We start from the raw sequence: 17,315 nt of genomic DNA on the forward strand, positions 1-17,315 counted from the left end.
GAGATCGGCGGTGGCAGGGGAATAAGCACCTGCTCCAATTAGGGATCTCCTCTTAAAGTCTCAGAGTCCAGATTAGAGCCAAAAAAGAAAAAACACAATTAAATTTATGGACTTTGTCACCCCAAGAGGTAATATAAGTTCAAAACTGATTTTTCAAAAGTTGCAAAATGAATTACGTGAAAACGGGCTCTTTGGGAGGCATGTCTACACTACTGAGGCTATGTTGCCAAGGCCAACTGGGTTCTCCCAAAATGTGGACAGCGAAGTTTGTCAGATTCCTGGGGCTGGCGCGATCATGGATCTGACCCAGTGTGACATTTATGGGCATATTAAGAATCAACATCTTTTCTAACAGTGTTATTTTGTTGCCTGAATCCCTAGGGTCAAAACAAGAATCCTAGGCTGGCCTCTGAAAGCACTGTGACTGCTTTATTAACCTCTGAAAATATGTGGCTGCTTCTCCTCTCCAAGGGCAAATATACTGAGAATTCTTACGATATTTCCCTGTAAGACAGGAAATGACAGTCCAGGCGTAGCGGTGGGGACTGCAGCAGTCAAGTGGGACCCAGTGACATAAGCCTCCCTCCTCAGTTCTTCCTAAGATCACACTTTGGTTTTTCACACAACATATATTTATTCAGAAAAAAAATTTGCAATAAATTATAATAAAAAAGATGACATGAAATACAGAATCCCACTAGCAGCTTTGCCTAGTGACCAAGACATTTGGGGGAAATACAACAAACAATTACAGAATAAGAATCAGGAAACAGTGAAAGGGAGACTAATAGCAACCTCACCACGTGGGGTTGAACTGCTTTTTCCCTAAAAACGATAGATTCAGAGTCCTTCCCTACGAGCTGGATCTAAACTCCTTACTTCAGAGGCGCTAGGAAATAGTACATGAGAGGTACTCAGGAGTTAGAGGGTGGGGCTGGAGTAGGCACAGCAGGGAAGCAGATCTCTTATGTCTGCTCTATTTCTTGTCCCCCCTCCCTAGAGATTGTCTAAAACCCTCAACCCTGTGTACATCCCAGGACCAGAGCTGGAAGGAAGGTTGAGGCAGTAAAGCAACTGAGTGCATCTGCCTTCTGGAGAGTGAGCCGGATGCCGCACACAGCCCCACTAACCACATCCCTGACCACCTGAAGGCCCCAGGTGGCAGTAGACTGGGAAATGTGTCTAGGACAGGCATTTCCCTTTGTGTTACGACCCTGCCCCAGCTTTTATCATCTGCCTCTCCAGCGATCCCTTTCTGGACTAGTGGAGATGACAACACTGTTCTTCTGCTCAGTCTGCCGTTAACTAAATTCAACACCCAGCCCCTGGCCTAACAGATCTGCAGCTATTTGGCAACCAGTAACTTGACTCCTACTTCTGTAATTCCCAATCAGGAGAGGCTTTAGCCAGAATATCACAGGATACATACCTTTTCTTCCCCCAAAGGACTCAACACATAAGAGATGGGGGAATTGGAGAACCACTCATGGTGGTGCTTCCGCAGCTCTCTCCTTTGATGCTGTAGAAGAGTCAATGCCCAAGACCACACACAGAGCCTATACACGAGGCTCCTGGGATTTCATGTGAACATGTGACAATGAGTCAACTCAGGGTGGTTTTAATGAAAGAAAACCAGGAGGAAGCTAACTGCATCAGGCAGTTTTACAGTCAGTGGCTGGTGGCTGGTTTGCCAACCAACATAGATTACTTTTTTTAAAAAAGGGCTGCCCCACAGGAGCTTGAGTAAATGACAAGCTCAGAAGGTTGTCTTGGGCGGGAGAGAAGGTGCTTGGTTCATCCTACTGCACAGTCTCTTTTACACAGCACTGGAGAAGGTGACTGGGAGCCAAGGGCAGCTGGTTGTAGAGCCCAGAATCAGTCCTGATGAGGGAGTGGGTGACATCTGCCCCTGGTACTTCAGAAGACCGGAGCGGGGGTTCTAAGGGTTATCCTCAATGCCCCTGCTGGGGGAAGGAGCAGTTTCTACAGAGAGGCCCACTTGAGGTGCAGCCTCCCTTTTTGACTGTGGTACAAGTGTCACTCTGGAGGTGGATTTCTAAGTGGGGGATGGGCCCCACAGACACCCAGGATTAGTTCACATGTAAAATTTGAATAAGAACCAAAACGGATGGTAGGAAGCAGGACCTGTTGAGCATGAATATTCTCACTCTTGAAACACTCAAAGTGCTTCCACTCTGACTGTGATTCTCTCACATCAATGAGATGTCATCTCCAACAGTCCCTAACATTCTGCTACTAAGTGTGGTCTGAGACAAGAGAATATGGTTCCACCCACTGCAGATGCATAATAGGCCAATGTTAGAGCAATGTACAGATGCCACTGTAGTAGAGATGCACAAATGCATGTAACAGCCACATGAAGATGGTTAACTCACTTTTGGAGACACCCAAGGAGTCACTAAGCTTCACCCAGACTTCTTTTGACATGATAGTGTTAGCAGAGTAGAGAGCAAAGGGGGTGATACGGGGAGGGGGTAGGGCCAAAGTGCTTTAGACGAAGGACTACAGACAAGTCTGAGCTACAGCAAGTAGTGCTTGTAGGCCTAGAATGGGAACATCTCAGAGTTTAGGCCTCAGGTGCTAAGGACAATCATGACAGCTGGGCAGGAGGGCAACAAACACATCCCCAGGTAAAGGAGTGTAAATACAGATTTCTTTGCTTTACAAAGAGAGAACAGAAAAACACCAAAATATGGTAACTTTGGCTTGGCAATATAAGTCTAAAAGTATCTTGCTGCGTAGGGTATGGTAAGGGAGGGATTAGGAAACTCGCTTCCTTTCGCACTAGAAACAGAACTTTTTCATGCCAACAGCCTCAAAATTCTGCAACAGACCCTTCCTGTGGCATATCTTTTCAAATCATTCTGAAATACTTGGTGCTCAAGATCTTCCGCCTCTAGAATCTTGTAGAGTAGTAAGAGGAAAAGGCTTATTATTAGTCTTCATCACTCCCAAGCAGAAAACTCAGAAGGAACTGGGTAGCACGCTGGCGGTCACTTGGAGTCTGTCTTGCCATAAGGTTGGGTGGAGGCCTTAGAAGGAGGCTAGTGAAGAGAGTAGCTAGAGGGCGAGAGAAAGAAAAGGAGAAAACCCTTGGTCAGACACAACCTAAGCGAAGCCTCAGGGATGGGGGCTGGGGGGGCCAGGGGATGAGGGCAGTGAGAGGAAGTGACTGCCGCAGGCCTGGACACTAGGGAGGGAATACACGTGTGCACCGTACACGGACCGTCCTGACCAACGCCCCCGTGTGGCCATTCTTAGGAAGTGCTCTTACCGATCATGTTGGCGCTGACGTTGTTGTACTCAGTGAATTTTAACAGTTCTCGAAGGAATGCCATCAAGTAACGAAAAACATTTCTATGGCATCCTGGAAGCTGGGAAATCACCTGTTTTTTAAAAAAGGGGGTGGGCAGTGAGGATAACAGGTGGAGGAAGGGAGTAAGAAGAACTCACAGCTGCCATAAAAGTAGTTTATAATCCAACCCTTACAGGACTCCTCCTTTATTTACTCATGACCAATATAGTACCTGTCAAATGATAACTCCTGAGGCAGAATGCTCATCCTGTTTGGCCCCTGTCCACTCAATAAGCAGGTCACGCAGTTATCACACATTCGCATGCACGCCCTGCCTCAGGAGCAGACGGGTATTAGCCTGGTCTTTTCCCATCTCCCTAGGCAGGGGGCTGTGGTTTTCTCTGCCATTTAGCATGGGTGGCAGCACCTCCCGATACTCACTAGTCTGATTCAGAGGTATTCTCAGCTATTGTGCATCAAAATCATTTCAAGATTAAAAACAAACACCAAGAAGACAAAAAGAAAGGCTCACAAGTGTCACCCACCCTCCCTGGTCATGTCATCCAGAATCCCATGTACGATCTGTTTCACTAATCTTACCCCAGAGTAGAGGTATCCACCCTACTCAATAGGTCAACTGGAAAAGGGTGGCAAATATAATAGGAAATAACACAACCTAAAATTTAAGGGTCCCAACTCTCAATGCTGCTGCCCTGCCATGAACAACAGATCCAGACCCATCCTACCCATAGCTGGATGCCCAGCTGGTTTGGTAAAAATCAATGATTTCTCTGTGGGGGAACATGCCTCAAACGCACTCTCAGAGCAATAAAATTCACCTGTCGGCAGATCCGGGGATCCTGAGCAGAGTCGAGGCATCGCTGATAGAGCTCATAACAGATGACAGGCTCTGGCAGGGCTTCCAGGAAAATGAGCAGCGCCTCAGCAACTGAGTGATTACTGCCAGCTGGATTGACTCCCGTCAAGGGAAAGAGGCTCCAAGGAAAAGGCCACACTTAGACCCGATTTTCTCCCTTCCTCAAGCTCCCTCAGGGATGGTTTCCTTCCTCTTATTCAGAGCACCCTGATCCTAATTGGGGTTTGATATTTTATTGGTCCAGGTATGCTGCAGCTGAGTTGTTACAGAATTGATCAAAGACTCTTGGGAGGTTTGGCCCAACTTGAAAGTCAAGGGAATGTGGCCTGTAGAATGACAGTTCACACTGGAAACTAGTCACCACCGTTTCCCATCCTCCTCCCTGTCCTGGTGACAGGAGTGATCATTGGCTTAAAGCAGAACAGCCCCATGGCTGTGGGTCCTATGTCCCATGCCAATTAAAAGTCGCCATTATCTAACCCTTGATTCCTTTTAGTAAGAGTCTGATAAGGAGAGAGGTCGAAAGTTCCTGAGAGGAATTAACTGTATAGTCAATGATTACCTTATAATAAAAGACAGCTACAAAGAAAATAAAGATGGAAAACAAAATCAAATGTAGGTGGGAAGAAGAGTTTGGGCAAGTACACATCCAGCTTCCTAAGCCTTTGTCGAAAAGGATACGGATTGTCTTGGGAATGCTGGTATCCAGACAATCAATGATCTGCTGTAACTCCTCCTGCATTCCAGGGGTTTGGAACAGGTCCTCCTACCAAAGAGGTCACAATGAATGGAACACAGCATCAGCACTAAGGTTCTGACGATCACGCAGGGATCAGGAGAGCAGCAGGAAGCAAAGGGCAGGGTGAGGTGCATATTCGTGATTAGGAACACGAATATGTTCCTAATATATAAAAGGTGTGACAATGGCCCCTTTTCCCTTTATCATCTCTATCATCTGTCTGAAATTTTATTTCAAACTAGAAAATTATCTTCAAAGGTTTCAGCCTGTACCTGATATGGCAGGGGACCAGAGGACTCCATGGGGAGACCAGGTGTTCCCACTTCTAGCCTCCTGACAAGTAGAAGGCAGAATCCAAACATGGAACCACATTCAAATACTGAGACACAGAATGCTAGGGTAGGACTAAAAGGGCATGTCCATACCAAACCTTGCCTTCAAGTTCTTCACTTTTCCATAGGTGAGACAACATTATCTTTCAATTTAATCCCAAGAAAGTTTTCTTTTTTGGAAGAATGGGTTAGGGGTGGCAGGTATTTTAGATAGGATTGAAAAGTGAGGACCAAATTAAAGAAATGGGCTTGAAGTTTGCTTTGGACTTTGAAATCTGCAATGCTTCCATGACAGCTAAAACAGGCGTCACAGATTCAGGTGCTCAGCAGTCCAGGGGAAAGCATGTGTAGCCAGGAGACAGGGGAGGAGTTCGGCCCTGCTCCGCCATTACTCTTATGCCGTGGTCTTAGGTAAATCACCTAGCTTGCATGCTTCAGCTCTCACATCTGTAAACGGGGATACTTCCATCTGCCCAGGCAATCTGATATGACAGTGCTGCTCTGCGGAGGTGGCTTGGGAAAGTTAAAAGCACTGTATATACTGACGTGAGGTATTATCATTTCCCACTGGACTCACACACCTTCCAAAGTTGCAGGGCAGGCCCACTCTCACTCACCTGGTGACAGGCGTGTCTGAATAAGTGATCTACCAGGAGCCAGATCTCCTTGGGGACCTTAAGAGGTTTCTCACTGGCACCTTCATCCAAGGGAACCATCTGCAGCAGGGATTTCTCCTAATAGATAAAAAGGGGTGAGAATCAAAAGGGTCTCAATGAAAATTTCTATGTGTAACCATCTCCCTCAAATTCTGCTTATGTGGGTATAATCTGATCTTCACCTCTTAAGACTTTTCATTTTTTCTCACTGGGACACTCCTGGTCAGAAGGCACTCGATACGGATTCCCACAGTTAAATGATCTCCTTTTCTAGATGCTTCACTTAACCGTTAAGCATTCCACTTGGGTTTATTATGTTTATCACGTGGATGCATTGTGTGCTGTAAATCCTTTCAAGGGTGACACTGAGAACCAGCAATACAGTCACGGTAGAGCCCACACACCACCGGAGACTCATGGACCATTAAATTACAACTAACTGTCAACAGAGCACTTTGAGAGAGCAGCATCTACTTAGGTTTTTGCTGACTTTTTGTTGTTGTTGTTGACTTTTAACTTATTCTTCTTTCAGATCTTACCACAAATATCACAGCTTGCATTGTTGATTTAAATGACGTTCTCTGGTCCTCAGGAATGAAAGACAATTCACATTAGACCTACATATATGAATATTTCAGGCTTGATAGAAGGTCTAATTTTTTTTTTTTTTTTGCAGTACGCAGGCCTCTCACCACTGCGGCCTCTCCCGTTGCGGAGCACAGGCTCCGGACGCGCAGGCTCAGTGGCCATGGCTCACAGGCCCAGCCACTACGCGGCATGTGGGATCTTCCCGGACCGGGGCACGAACCCGTGTCCCCTGCATCGGCAGGCGGACTCTCAACCACTGCGCCACCAGGGAAGCCCAGAAGGTCTAATCTTAAGGCACTAAAACTCGAAGTCTTAAGATACAAAAATAGTAAACTGAATACAGCATACCAAGAGCCAGAAATACCATGAAAAGTCTAGGCTCTGAGTCCAGAAGTTATTCTTTATAGTAATAGCTCAGCAAAGAATTCTTGGGGCTTTGACTCCTTTCACCTAACTTTCTACTCTATGTTAGATTCTCCTGAAAGAATCTCAGAGGAAAACCCAGAAGTGACCTAAATTAGATCAGTAACTAAATCTGAACTTGAAAATGGGGAATAAATTCAATTACCTTATGTTTATATAGTCAAATATAAATTATACCGAAAAGATATCTTAAATAGCTTAAAAGGCATCTGAAGGCAGCCTTCATAAAAAATCTAGTGGAGAAAATGGTGACCAATTTTTGGCATCTTCCCCCTCCTACACCTCCGGCTTAAGGTCATATATATGTTCAAATTTAGGAAATGCTGTAAATTTGATCCACAACCCTTATTTAGCCATGTCACTTTAAGGGAAAGAAGAGAAGCATTTCATTACTTCCAGATAGTGTGTACACTAGAACAGAGCAGAGGGTTCTTCTTGACGTTCTGTTCTTCAATACGCACTGGTGACCTTTTAAAGCCACTGTGCGCCTTTCTAAGGGAATAAGGAAGAGAAGGCAGCATGACAGTTGGTTATCATTTAAAATCTATCTTCTTCACATTCGTTTTGCTTCCTTTCTTTCTTTCCCTGGGAATCTATCATTTGATATTCACGTTTCCTATAGTTGCCAGACCTTCTATCAGTGGCTCACCCACTAACTTCTTTCCAGTTGCAAGTATTAAATCCAGGCATCTAGATGATATCTGAGCCAAAACACTGTCCATAATGCACTCTGCTCACTTTCTGGACCAAGTGCAACACAAGTACAGATTCCTTAGCAGACACCTTCAAACTTACCATATATAAATTATTCAGCACTGATTCATGTACTTTTAAAAAAATCTGACATCCAATTAGCACTCTTCCTGTACTAAGGCATTAAGGCAACACAAGGCACTGTTCAAGATGAAAAGACTCATGGCCTGCTATTAACAGGGAAGGGCTGGGAAGCAGAGCCATCTCAATTCTTAGTGGTTTCAAAAGGTTAATAAAATGCCAGTAGGTTATATACACCATCCACTATCCATTTTCAAATTCATGTGTGATAATATGAAATGTCATACTTGTATCTCTGAAGTCTCGAGAAAGATTATGCACAAGAAACAATACTTTTTTTAAAAAGTCCACAAATTATCCTGAACTCTAATTTTCAAAGGGAAACCAAGCATGCTTTGTCTTCTTCTTTCAATGGGACACATTTAGTGCCTGATAAGCTCACACTCTGTAACGTTAGTGCTATTAACTGAAGCACAAAAACAGTACACCATCTCCACCAACAAACTGCATTAAACTCCACCAAATAGGGAGGTCACGTTAGATACTGTGTGAAAGTACTTTAAGAATGTTTTTCAAGCCCACGTTTCTCTACCGGATGGCCCTGTGTGGAGCCAGGCACCCTCCAGCTTGAAGATGGGGAGGTGGCAAAGCACCGCGGAAGGAGCGTTCACTCGGTTCCTTCACTGGGTATTCAGAAGACCCAGGTTCTAGTTCCCTCTGCCCCATACCCCTGATGTCAGGAGCAGTATAACTTCAGCGAGGTTTTTAACCTTCTTGGGCCTTGGTTGTCTATTAGAATGGAGAAGACACCTTACCCTGTCTGAAGGCAGGGAGCTCTACCAGACAATCCCTTATGATCTCATTCAGCTCTAGGATTCTAGTCTATGATCTGTTTCTTGATCGTACCTGTGTATTCTTTCAGTAATTAATCACTATTATCACTTCCCCCAAATCACTCTTAATGCAACAGAAATTCATTTCTGCTTTTACTATCATTGGAAATGGAAAATGGCAAACGGTACCCTCCTCCATCTCACAAGCTTTCACATACATCAAGACAGCTCTTTAGTTACTTCTTATTTCAAGAATACAAATCTGAAACCTTGAGTCCTATTGCTTTTACGTACTGGGTCTCAATGACTTGACTGGTGCAGTAAAATAAATATCTTTCCTGTACTTCAGACACGCTTAAAGACAGCTGGCAGGACTTTGGGGGATTCTCATGCAGTCAGAGGTGTCTGATATGGGAAAGCCTCGGGATAAATTCCAGGGACCATGGCTAAATGTTAATCAAGCACAGGGAAACACATAACCGCCAATGGATTGCATTACCTTTTCTAGGAAGCTGTCTTCTTCCTGAGAGCAGAGCAGGAAAAGAAAGTCATTGACAGATAGAAAATGATTAGAATTAATTTACAGAATTAGAAACAGATCAGTATTATTAGAATGCACTACCTCACTAGATACATTTTAAATTCTTCAAATAAATCATGATTGTTGAAAATGGAACACATTCTCATATGCAAAGTTCTCTATCATGCGTATTCAAATTTTGTGCAGTATATTGAGACTATCGGTCAAGAAACATACATGTCCAGTCCTAGACTTTTGTCTCTTTTGGCAGCTGCCAGCTGAGCCAGCCAGACACCCACTGATACTTCCTTTTCCCGTGCTGCCTGGAGGCAGGCCCTGCCGCTATGCTGTGTGGCATCTCGCTCACCCTGACGCCACTTCAGTGGAAGAATTTGGCTGTGAGCCCGACAGCGGCCATTCAGGAGATGGTAAGCTTCTCTCCTCTCCACTGCCATGCCTCTCACCACCATAGCTAGCCTCCCAAGCAGTATCTCACACTCCTTTCCATCGCCCGGTACCCTCTCCCCTCCTCAAGGGCCCCTAAAGTCCTCAAATATGGAAGTCCCTCTGAAATGCAAATTCATTTCATTTCAGACCTTTGTGGACCATAAGATCCATCATTATCCCCTACTGGGTTTTCCTACAGAGTATAAGAGAAAAAAGAGAAGCAGGGGAGAGGGAAAAAGGTACCTTTTTAATCGCCTCTGTCTTTTGTGCTATTATTACAATGTAACAATGACAACAGCGACAGTAACTACTGCCACCACTTAGGAGGCATCTGCCATGTAGCAGTAACTGCAATGGGCTCTTATACAATGTCATTTAGTCTGCACATATGCACAAAGTAGATATTATTCCCGTTTTACAGATGAGGAAACTGAGGCTCTGGGAGATTAAATCATTTGCCCACAGTCACACTATTAGGTATTAAGTGGCAGAATCAGGATTAGAACTCAGGTCTGACTGACTCCACAGTCATTACCACTATGCTCCCTTAGATAACTTGAAAAGGATAAACTGACTGCTTCTTAGACAAAGAGGCAGGGGAAAGCTTGGAGAATGTATTCTACTCCCAGCAGGCTAAAGACAGTTATAAGGCAGCAGGGTTAGTGGAAAGAGTACAGGCATGGGTGTCAGACAGTCCTGGGTACAAATCTTCATGCTACCTCTTATTATTTTGTACAGACTGCAGGCAAGTTAGTAAACTTCATAGAGCCCCAGTTCCTTCATCTCTATAACAGGGATAATAACATGTACCTCACAGGGACACAGAAGCAGTCTAAAACACAGCGGGTGTGGGGCAGTGGTGACACAGTATGCCAGCAGCAGGCCTGGTCTCTCAAAGTTCCCTGCACTCCCCAGCAACTTCCAACCCTGCCATGGGCCACCAAGAACTTGGATATAAATCCCACGTCTCGGTCTGAGAGTAAAAGGAAAAATCCTGATCTTACCTTCACAGATGTGCAGGAGGTTGGAGGTGGGGAAATATGTGTTCCCTGATACTCCAAGTAGTAATGCTGAATGTATTTGTCCCAAATGACTGTTATATATGCTGGGTAGGGTTTTTAGTATTACTAGGTACATTATGAATTAAACATGCTCTTGTAGGTTTACCTAGACTTTTAAATACCATATATAGAATGAAATAAAAATAATCAGAGTAACAGTGCTTTAAAAAGTATACAATATTCATAGTATTGTAATTATAACACTTCTTAATGTGGAAGTTAATTCTGAGTGCCAAACATCTAATTTAACTAAATTTTGGAGCATAACCTTTTTTAAAATTTAGAACTACTTATTAACAAAGAGAGAATCTGCTTGTCTGACAGACTTCTCTATTTTCCCTCCTATGAATATGTGCCACATGATATGATGAGTAAAACCAGGCAGAGTTTTTATATACTAACCTGTCAAACCAAGCCCTCCAAAAGGTTTTCTTCAGGCATTGACTACCTACCAGTGCAAGGCAGTGAGCTAAATGTCTTTGAGGGGTAGGGGGGGTATGAAAAGTGAGGCTACAGAGAGGGGAAAGACACGGTCCCTGACTCGGGTTTACAACTGAATTGGGGTAAGGATTCCCAGAACTTATGGCCTGGCACTACTGTAATTCACCAATATGAGTTCTCAATAAATGGTTAAAACAAACAAACAAAAAACCAGGGGTTCAAAGGAAAGAGAGATGGCTTTCAACTGGGGCTGTCAGGGGACTTTTTCACAATGGTGATGTAACCTAACTAGCCCTTGAAAGATTCACAGGATTTAAAAGGGCAGAAATGGGGTGGGGACATTACAAGTGGGAGGGGACAGAAATAAACAAAGTTGCAGAGAAGGTAAATCACAAGGTGAGATTAGGGAGGAGTTAGTCATCTGGTTCGTGGGGAGCAGGAGGGGATAATAAGAAAAATAGTAGGAAATAAATCTAAGAAGGTGTGTTGAAGTCAGACTTTGCTGGACCTTGAATGACAGGTAAAGCAATTTGGATCGTATTCAGCAGGCATGGGGGAGCCGCATGCCTAACTTTAAGCAAGGAAGTGATAGGCCCCAAAGCTGTATTACAGAAAGATCAGTCTGACAGCCCTGAAGAGGGAAAAGAGAAGGCTAGAGAAATAGAGGTGAAGGGAATTGTTAAAAGGCTATTGAGGTAGGTCAAGCAGGAGAGAGCAAGCACCTCAACTAATAATGGGAACATAATATTTTTTAAAAAATGAATGGGGGGCTTCCCTGGTGGCGCAGTGGTTGAGAGTCTGCCTGCCGATGCAGGGGACATGGGTTCGTGCCCCGGTTAGGGAAGATCCCACATGCCGCGGAGCGGGCTCGCTGAGCCTATGCTCTGCAATGGGAGAGGCCACAACAGTGAGAGGCCCACGTACTGCAAAAAAAAAAAAAAAAAACAACAACAACAAAAATGAATGGGGCTTCCCTGGTGGCGCAGTGGTTAAGAATCTGCCTGTCAATGTAGGAGAGACACCGGTTCGAGCCCTGGTCCAGGAAGATCCCACATGCCGCAGAGCAACTAAGCCCTCAACTAAGTTGTGCACCACAACTACTGAGCCTGCACTCTAGAGCCTGCGAGCCACAACTACTGAAGCCTGCATGCCTAGGGCCTATGCTCCGCAGCAAGAGAAGCCACCGCAATGAGAAGCTCGTGCACTGCAATGAAGAGTAGCCCCCTGCTTGCTGCAACTAGAGGAAGCCCACGTGCAGCAATGAAGACCCAACGCAGACAAAAATAAAATAAATACAATTAAAAATAATATGATAAAAAATTATTTTAAAAAATGAATGGATACAAGAGAAAACTCTGAAATCAAAAGGACTTTGATACTGGTGGAGGGGCAGCAGATTTACACTGAGAGTTTATTTCTCTGACTTCAGGCATAAAGTAGGTGTAATTTATATTTATTTCAAGTCTAGGTTCAACTCTGAAAATAGAAACACCACTTAGCTCTCACTAATAAAGAGCATTCTCTTAAGGTAGTCCTAAGGTTGCTGCTAATCACTTAGTTCAACTGACTTGCCCACTTTCCGCAAAAGGCTACGTGTTGATCACATTAAAAAAGGGAAAAGCGTTCAGGAGTCCCCAGCGGGGCAACACTGGCATATTACAAATGCACTGCAAATCATTCTTCATCCCAGCATTCACCCTTAGAGGAATTTTCCCAGTAGTAAATGCAGCTAAAATCATGTAAAAAGAGTCATTTAGAGGCAGATTCAAATTTAAAAATAAAAAGCAGAAAACAGAATGGATACTGAAGTTCTAGAAAGGACTCATTCATGTGAAATATAAAAAGAAACACAAACCATACACTTAACAGGATAAGAAATGGGTTGTTAGATCAGTAAGACAAAGTAAACACCTACTTGGAGAGATCACTGGGAACAAATTAATCACCAAGTTGATATTCGTGTTATTTCAAATTTTTGATATTGTTCTCCTAATAGACATGTCCCCAAGCAAATACAGTTGGTTCCCCCATCCCTCAACTTTTTTCACCTCTGTATTTACAAGCCAAACCTTTAACTGGTGGGTTCAAGCCTGGCCTCCTCTCTACTAGTCCAGTCTACATGCAAACCAGAATGTTCCTCCAAATATGTCCATTTACAGCCACATACAACTCATTAAAGACTTCCGGTGGATCTAGATGCCCTCTGGCTCCAGTATAAACTCATCTGTTGACTTCAAGACTCTCTATCCCCCGGGACTTCCCTGGTGGTCCAGTGGGTAAGACTCCACACTCCCAACGCAGGGGACCTAGGTTCGATCCCTGGACAGGGAATTAGATCCCGCCTGCATGCCACAACTAAGAAGCCCACATGCCGCAAGTGAAGATCCCACATGCCACAACTAAGACCCGGTGCAGCCAAAATAAATAAATAAATAATAAATACTAAAAAAAAAAGAGCAAAAGTGTTAATTTAAAAAGAAAAAAAGGGACTTTCCTGGTGGCGCAGTGGTTAAGAATCCACCTGCCAACGCAGGGGACATGGGTTCGATCCCTGGTCCAGGAAGATCCCATATGCCACGGAGCAACTAAGCCCATGTGCCACAACTACAGAGCCTGTGCTCTAAAGCTCACGAGCCACAACTACTGGGCCTGTGCGGCACAACTACTGAAGCCTGCACACCCTACAGTCCGCGCACCGCAACTACTGAGTCCATGCACCGCGACTACTGAAGTCCACACGCCTAGAGCCCGTGCTCCACAAGAGAAGCCACTGCAGTGAGAAGCCCATGCACTGCAACGAAGAGTAGCCCCTGGTCACCACAACTAGAGAAAGCCCGTGTGCAGCAATGAAGACCCAATGCAGCCAAAAATAAAATATAATAAAATGAGTTTAAAAAATAACATAAAACTGGGCTTCCCTGGTGGCGCAGTGGTTGAGAGTCCGCCTGCCGATGCAGGGGATACAGGTTCGTGCCCCGGTCCGGGAAGATCCCACATGCTGCGGAGTGGCTGGGCCCGTGAGCCATGGCCGCTGAGCCTGTGCGTCCGGAGCCTGTGCTCCGCAACGGGAGAGGCCACAACAGTGAGAGGCCCATGTACCGCAAAAAAAAAAAAAAAAAAAAAAAACCAAACAAAAAACCAAAAACATAAAACAGAGTAATAACATGTAAATATTAAAAAAAAAGACTCTATCCACTGCTCCCACCCTACTTAACCAGCTTCACCCACCAAAACAGGCTGAATCTGAGACTGATTTTCACAGAGATTAGCTGGTCAATCAATAAGCTTTTATAGCATATAAGGGCTTGAGTAAACAGCACAGGAAAGGAATCTATTGTTGATACAAATTACAAGCTCCACAACTCTCATTCTAAGTGACTTTCCAAAATATTGACTTACTAAACACACTGGACATGAGCCAATAAAAGTAGTTAATGTTTAGATTATCTGTAACCAAACTCCCTACTAACCTCGATTTAGAATTTAGCCGTATTGTGCATACAGGTAAACTTTCTTAAATTATAAGAACCCACATAAACTCCATAATATTTTGCATTCAATGTATAATGAATAAATATTGACGATTTTATGCTACTTAATATGCTAATTAATAAACCAGAAAAATCTATCTTGATTCTGGAAAAGAATAAAGATAATTACAAACAGATTCTCCTCTGTTTGCCACCTGTGCTAATCCCAACAGTTCTAGTAGCGGCAAAGTCACTATCAGGAAGAATGAAAAGGACTTATGCCAGTTACTTTATTCTGCATTTGGGGGGAAGAGCATGTGGCACAAGAATCTTTGTGAAAACAGTACGGGGAGAGTCAACACAGGCACTGAACTCATTTTTGGTTTCACTCAAATTTTAGAGTAAATAATACAAAAAAGGACAACAGGTATCATTATTAATAGCCTTGTCTCACGGGATTTGAAATATCATCTTGGGTCTTGGAACAAGCATGAATAAACAAACCTAAGAAAGCATTTCAGAAGGTCAAAATCAAGCCAAAACACAGTGGGAAGGTATTACAAATGGGGAACAGATAATCTTAGATTTCTTGTTTACTGCCCCACACTAATATGGATAATTTCCTCATCAATGAGATCCAGGAATTTATTAAATGCAACAGGCTGTGAAAAGAATCAGAACCCTAAATCCTACAAAATAAACGCTTTAACAGAATAAATGGTGACCACACACATACAATTTAAGAAGAACTCAGCAATTTTGTAATGAAAAATGATCTGGGTTCTATTTTTTAAAACTTTGAATCATGTGTGCACAAGAAGAAGAAAAAAGGCTTCCTATAGAGCCATTAACTCCACTAAAGATTTTGACTACTTCCTATTCATGGTCAAATGTGGTTGAATTACTTGATAATATTTTAAATAAAATAAACATTTTTAATGCTGGTTGAGTCTCCTTCTTGTCACTTTAATTAATATGGGACAATTGCAGTAAAGGGTAGTATAATGCGTCTGCCAACTCTGACCAAATAGTTCCAGTTTATAGGAAATAAGGTGGGAGGAGGGAGTACAAAAAACAGGTTTAAAAATTACCAAGAGGAAACAATCAGACAAATTTAAGAAATGTCAGACCCCTGACTGGACAATTGCCCTGGACTCTTAAAAGGCAAAGTCGTTAAAGGAAAAAGGAAAGAACTGTTCTACTCTAAAAGAGACTGCAGAGACCTCACCAAATGTACTGCATGAACCCAGATCTGATCTTGGCTTTACAAAAGCTATGAAAGAAATTATTGGGACAACTGGAGAAATCTGAATACCGAGTATCTAGTTTTCTTAGATGTCATAATGGCACTGTGCTGATATAGAAGTTGTTCTTTTTCTTAAGAGAGGCAGGCCAAAGTGTTCACTGGTGAAGTGACACATCACCACTTAATTTCAAATGGTATAGCAAAAAAAAAAGTATATGTCAGTATATGTGTATAAGGCATGTGGGTGTTGTTCACTGTACTGTTCTTTCAATTCTTCTGCACATTTGCCATTTTCATAATAAAAGTTGGGAAAAAGAAAGCTGGGAAATGGTGTCTGGGATGGAGGCAAGGGGTAGGGAAAAGAAAGGGAGACTACTTCATTTAGAACATATTCTAAAAGGTGAAATAATACATTCAAAAGATAGGAATATGGTGGTAGAAGAAAAAATAAGTATCATGAAAAATAACAGAATGTCAGGATATGAATTTCTGAAAAAAAAAATGGTTGTCTCTCAACCAGGGCTAATACACTCAGTCATGAGGGCTCTAGGGAAACAAGCATAATTCCAAGAAAGAATGCTGGGACTGAACTCAAGGGTTTTAATCTGCCATCTGAGTCATCACTAAAACAATTCCATGGCAACAGAACAGATCACACTCTGACAAGCCAGCAGCCTGCCCGCCGGTCTAGCCCTCCCCGCTAGATGATACAATCACTGCTCCGGCTAGGCCAAAAGGATCAATGTGAATACTAATGGTAATGATAACATAGGGCTGTCACGCCATCTAATTTTCTTTGGTAAAAGACCAAGAGTATACTTTCATAGCCCGAAGAGGTCTGCACACAAATCCAACAATATTTTCACTTAGAAGAAAGGTTCTTAACAGAATGAACTTGTTACTAAATTAATTTTCGTTCCTGAAGATAATAAGCATTTCCTCCATAAGGACATTGATATTATAGCTTGGTGTCGGAGAAGAGAAATCCTCCTCCTTTCTTTTCTTGAGTGAGTCACATTAAACTTGTATCAAACTTCAGTGCATATTATAATCATCCAGGATGCTGATAAAATGCAGATCTCCAGGCCTTGCACCCTGAGATTCTGATTCCGTTGCCAGAGGTGAGTGGGGGAAAGGGCCTGCACTTGTGTAAGGATCCCTGGGGGTTCTGAGGCAGGTACTCTGAGGTTCACTTATGGCCTGGGCTCCAACAAGCAGCTGAGTCTGACTTGGATTAGATATGATGATATAGTGAGGGGCTCTGGACTGGAAATCAGAAAATCTGGGTGACAGATTTGTCACTAATTTATTCCACTTTGGGCAAGTTATTGTCTCTGTGCCTCAGTTTTCTCATATATTTAATGAGGATAATACCACACCCCCCCCGCCCCGTTACTGGACCTCACATACATGCTAATTTATACAAAAATGACTTGAAAGTATGAAGAGCATAACAAGTAAGCATATCTTTATATCTCAAAGTTATAAATCTTTGAGAAAGGAGGCTTTAATCTAATTCAGTGAACTTCGTATTATCTCATATTCCTGACAAGAGCCAATTACATATTACCTTCTCCTCTTTCCTTTTAGGC

The 17,315-nt window shown here is 43.2% G+C and overlaps 1 protein-coding gene across 4 annotated transcripts in view; it reads right to left on the reverse strand.

Moving 5' to 3' along the window:
• Positions 1-609: 609 nt before the first annotated feature.
• Positions 610-17,315, reverse strand: part of OCRL (OCRL inositol polyphosphate-5-phosphatase) — a 56,351-nt gene continuing 39,645 nt past the window's right edge. For 3 of the 4 annotated variants that reach the window (XM_027092288.1, XM_027092287.1, XM_027092290.1), the window contains exons 19-24: positions 9,038-9,061; positions 5,882-5,998; positions 4,875-4,959; positions 4,156-4,283; positions 3,296-3,407; positions 610-3,081 (exon numbers count right to left, since the gene is read on the reverse strand). In XM_027092288.1, coding sequence (XP_026948089.1) covers positions 2,957-3,081; positions 3,296-3,407; positions 4,156-4,283; positions 4,875-4,959; positions 5,882-5,998; positions 9,038-9,061 — 591 coding nt within the window. In that variant the 3' untranslated portion in view covers positions 610-2,956. The remainder of the gene's footprint in view (positions 3,082-3,295; positions 3,408-4,155; positions 4,284-4,874; positions 4,960-5,881; positions 5,999-9,037; positions 9,062-17,315) is intronic. The other variant, XM_027092289.1, reaches the window with a different exon arrangement.

The sequence above is a fragment of the Aethalodelphis obliquidens genome, unplaced genomic scaffold, assembly GCF_003676395.1.
Source record: "Aethalodelphis obliquidens isolate GAN/ISIS:26980383/991018 unplaced genomic scaffold, ASM367639v1 scaffold77, whole genome shotgun sequence".
Taxonomy (NCBI): domain Eukaryota; kingdom Metazoa; phylum Chordata; class Mammalia; order Artiodactyla; family Delphinidae; genus Aethalodelphis; species Aethalodelphis obliquidens.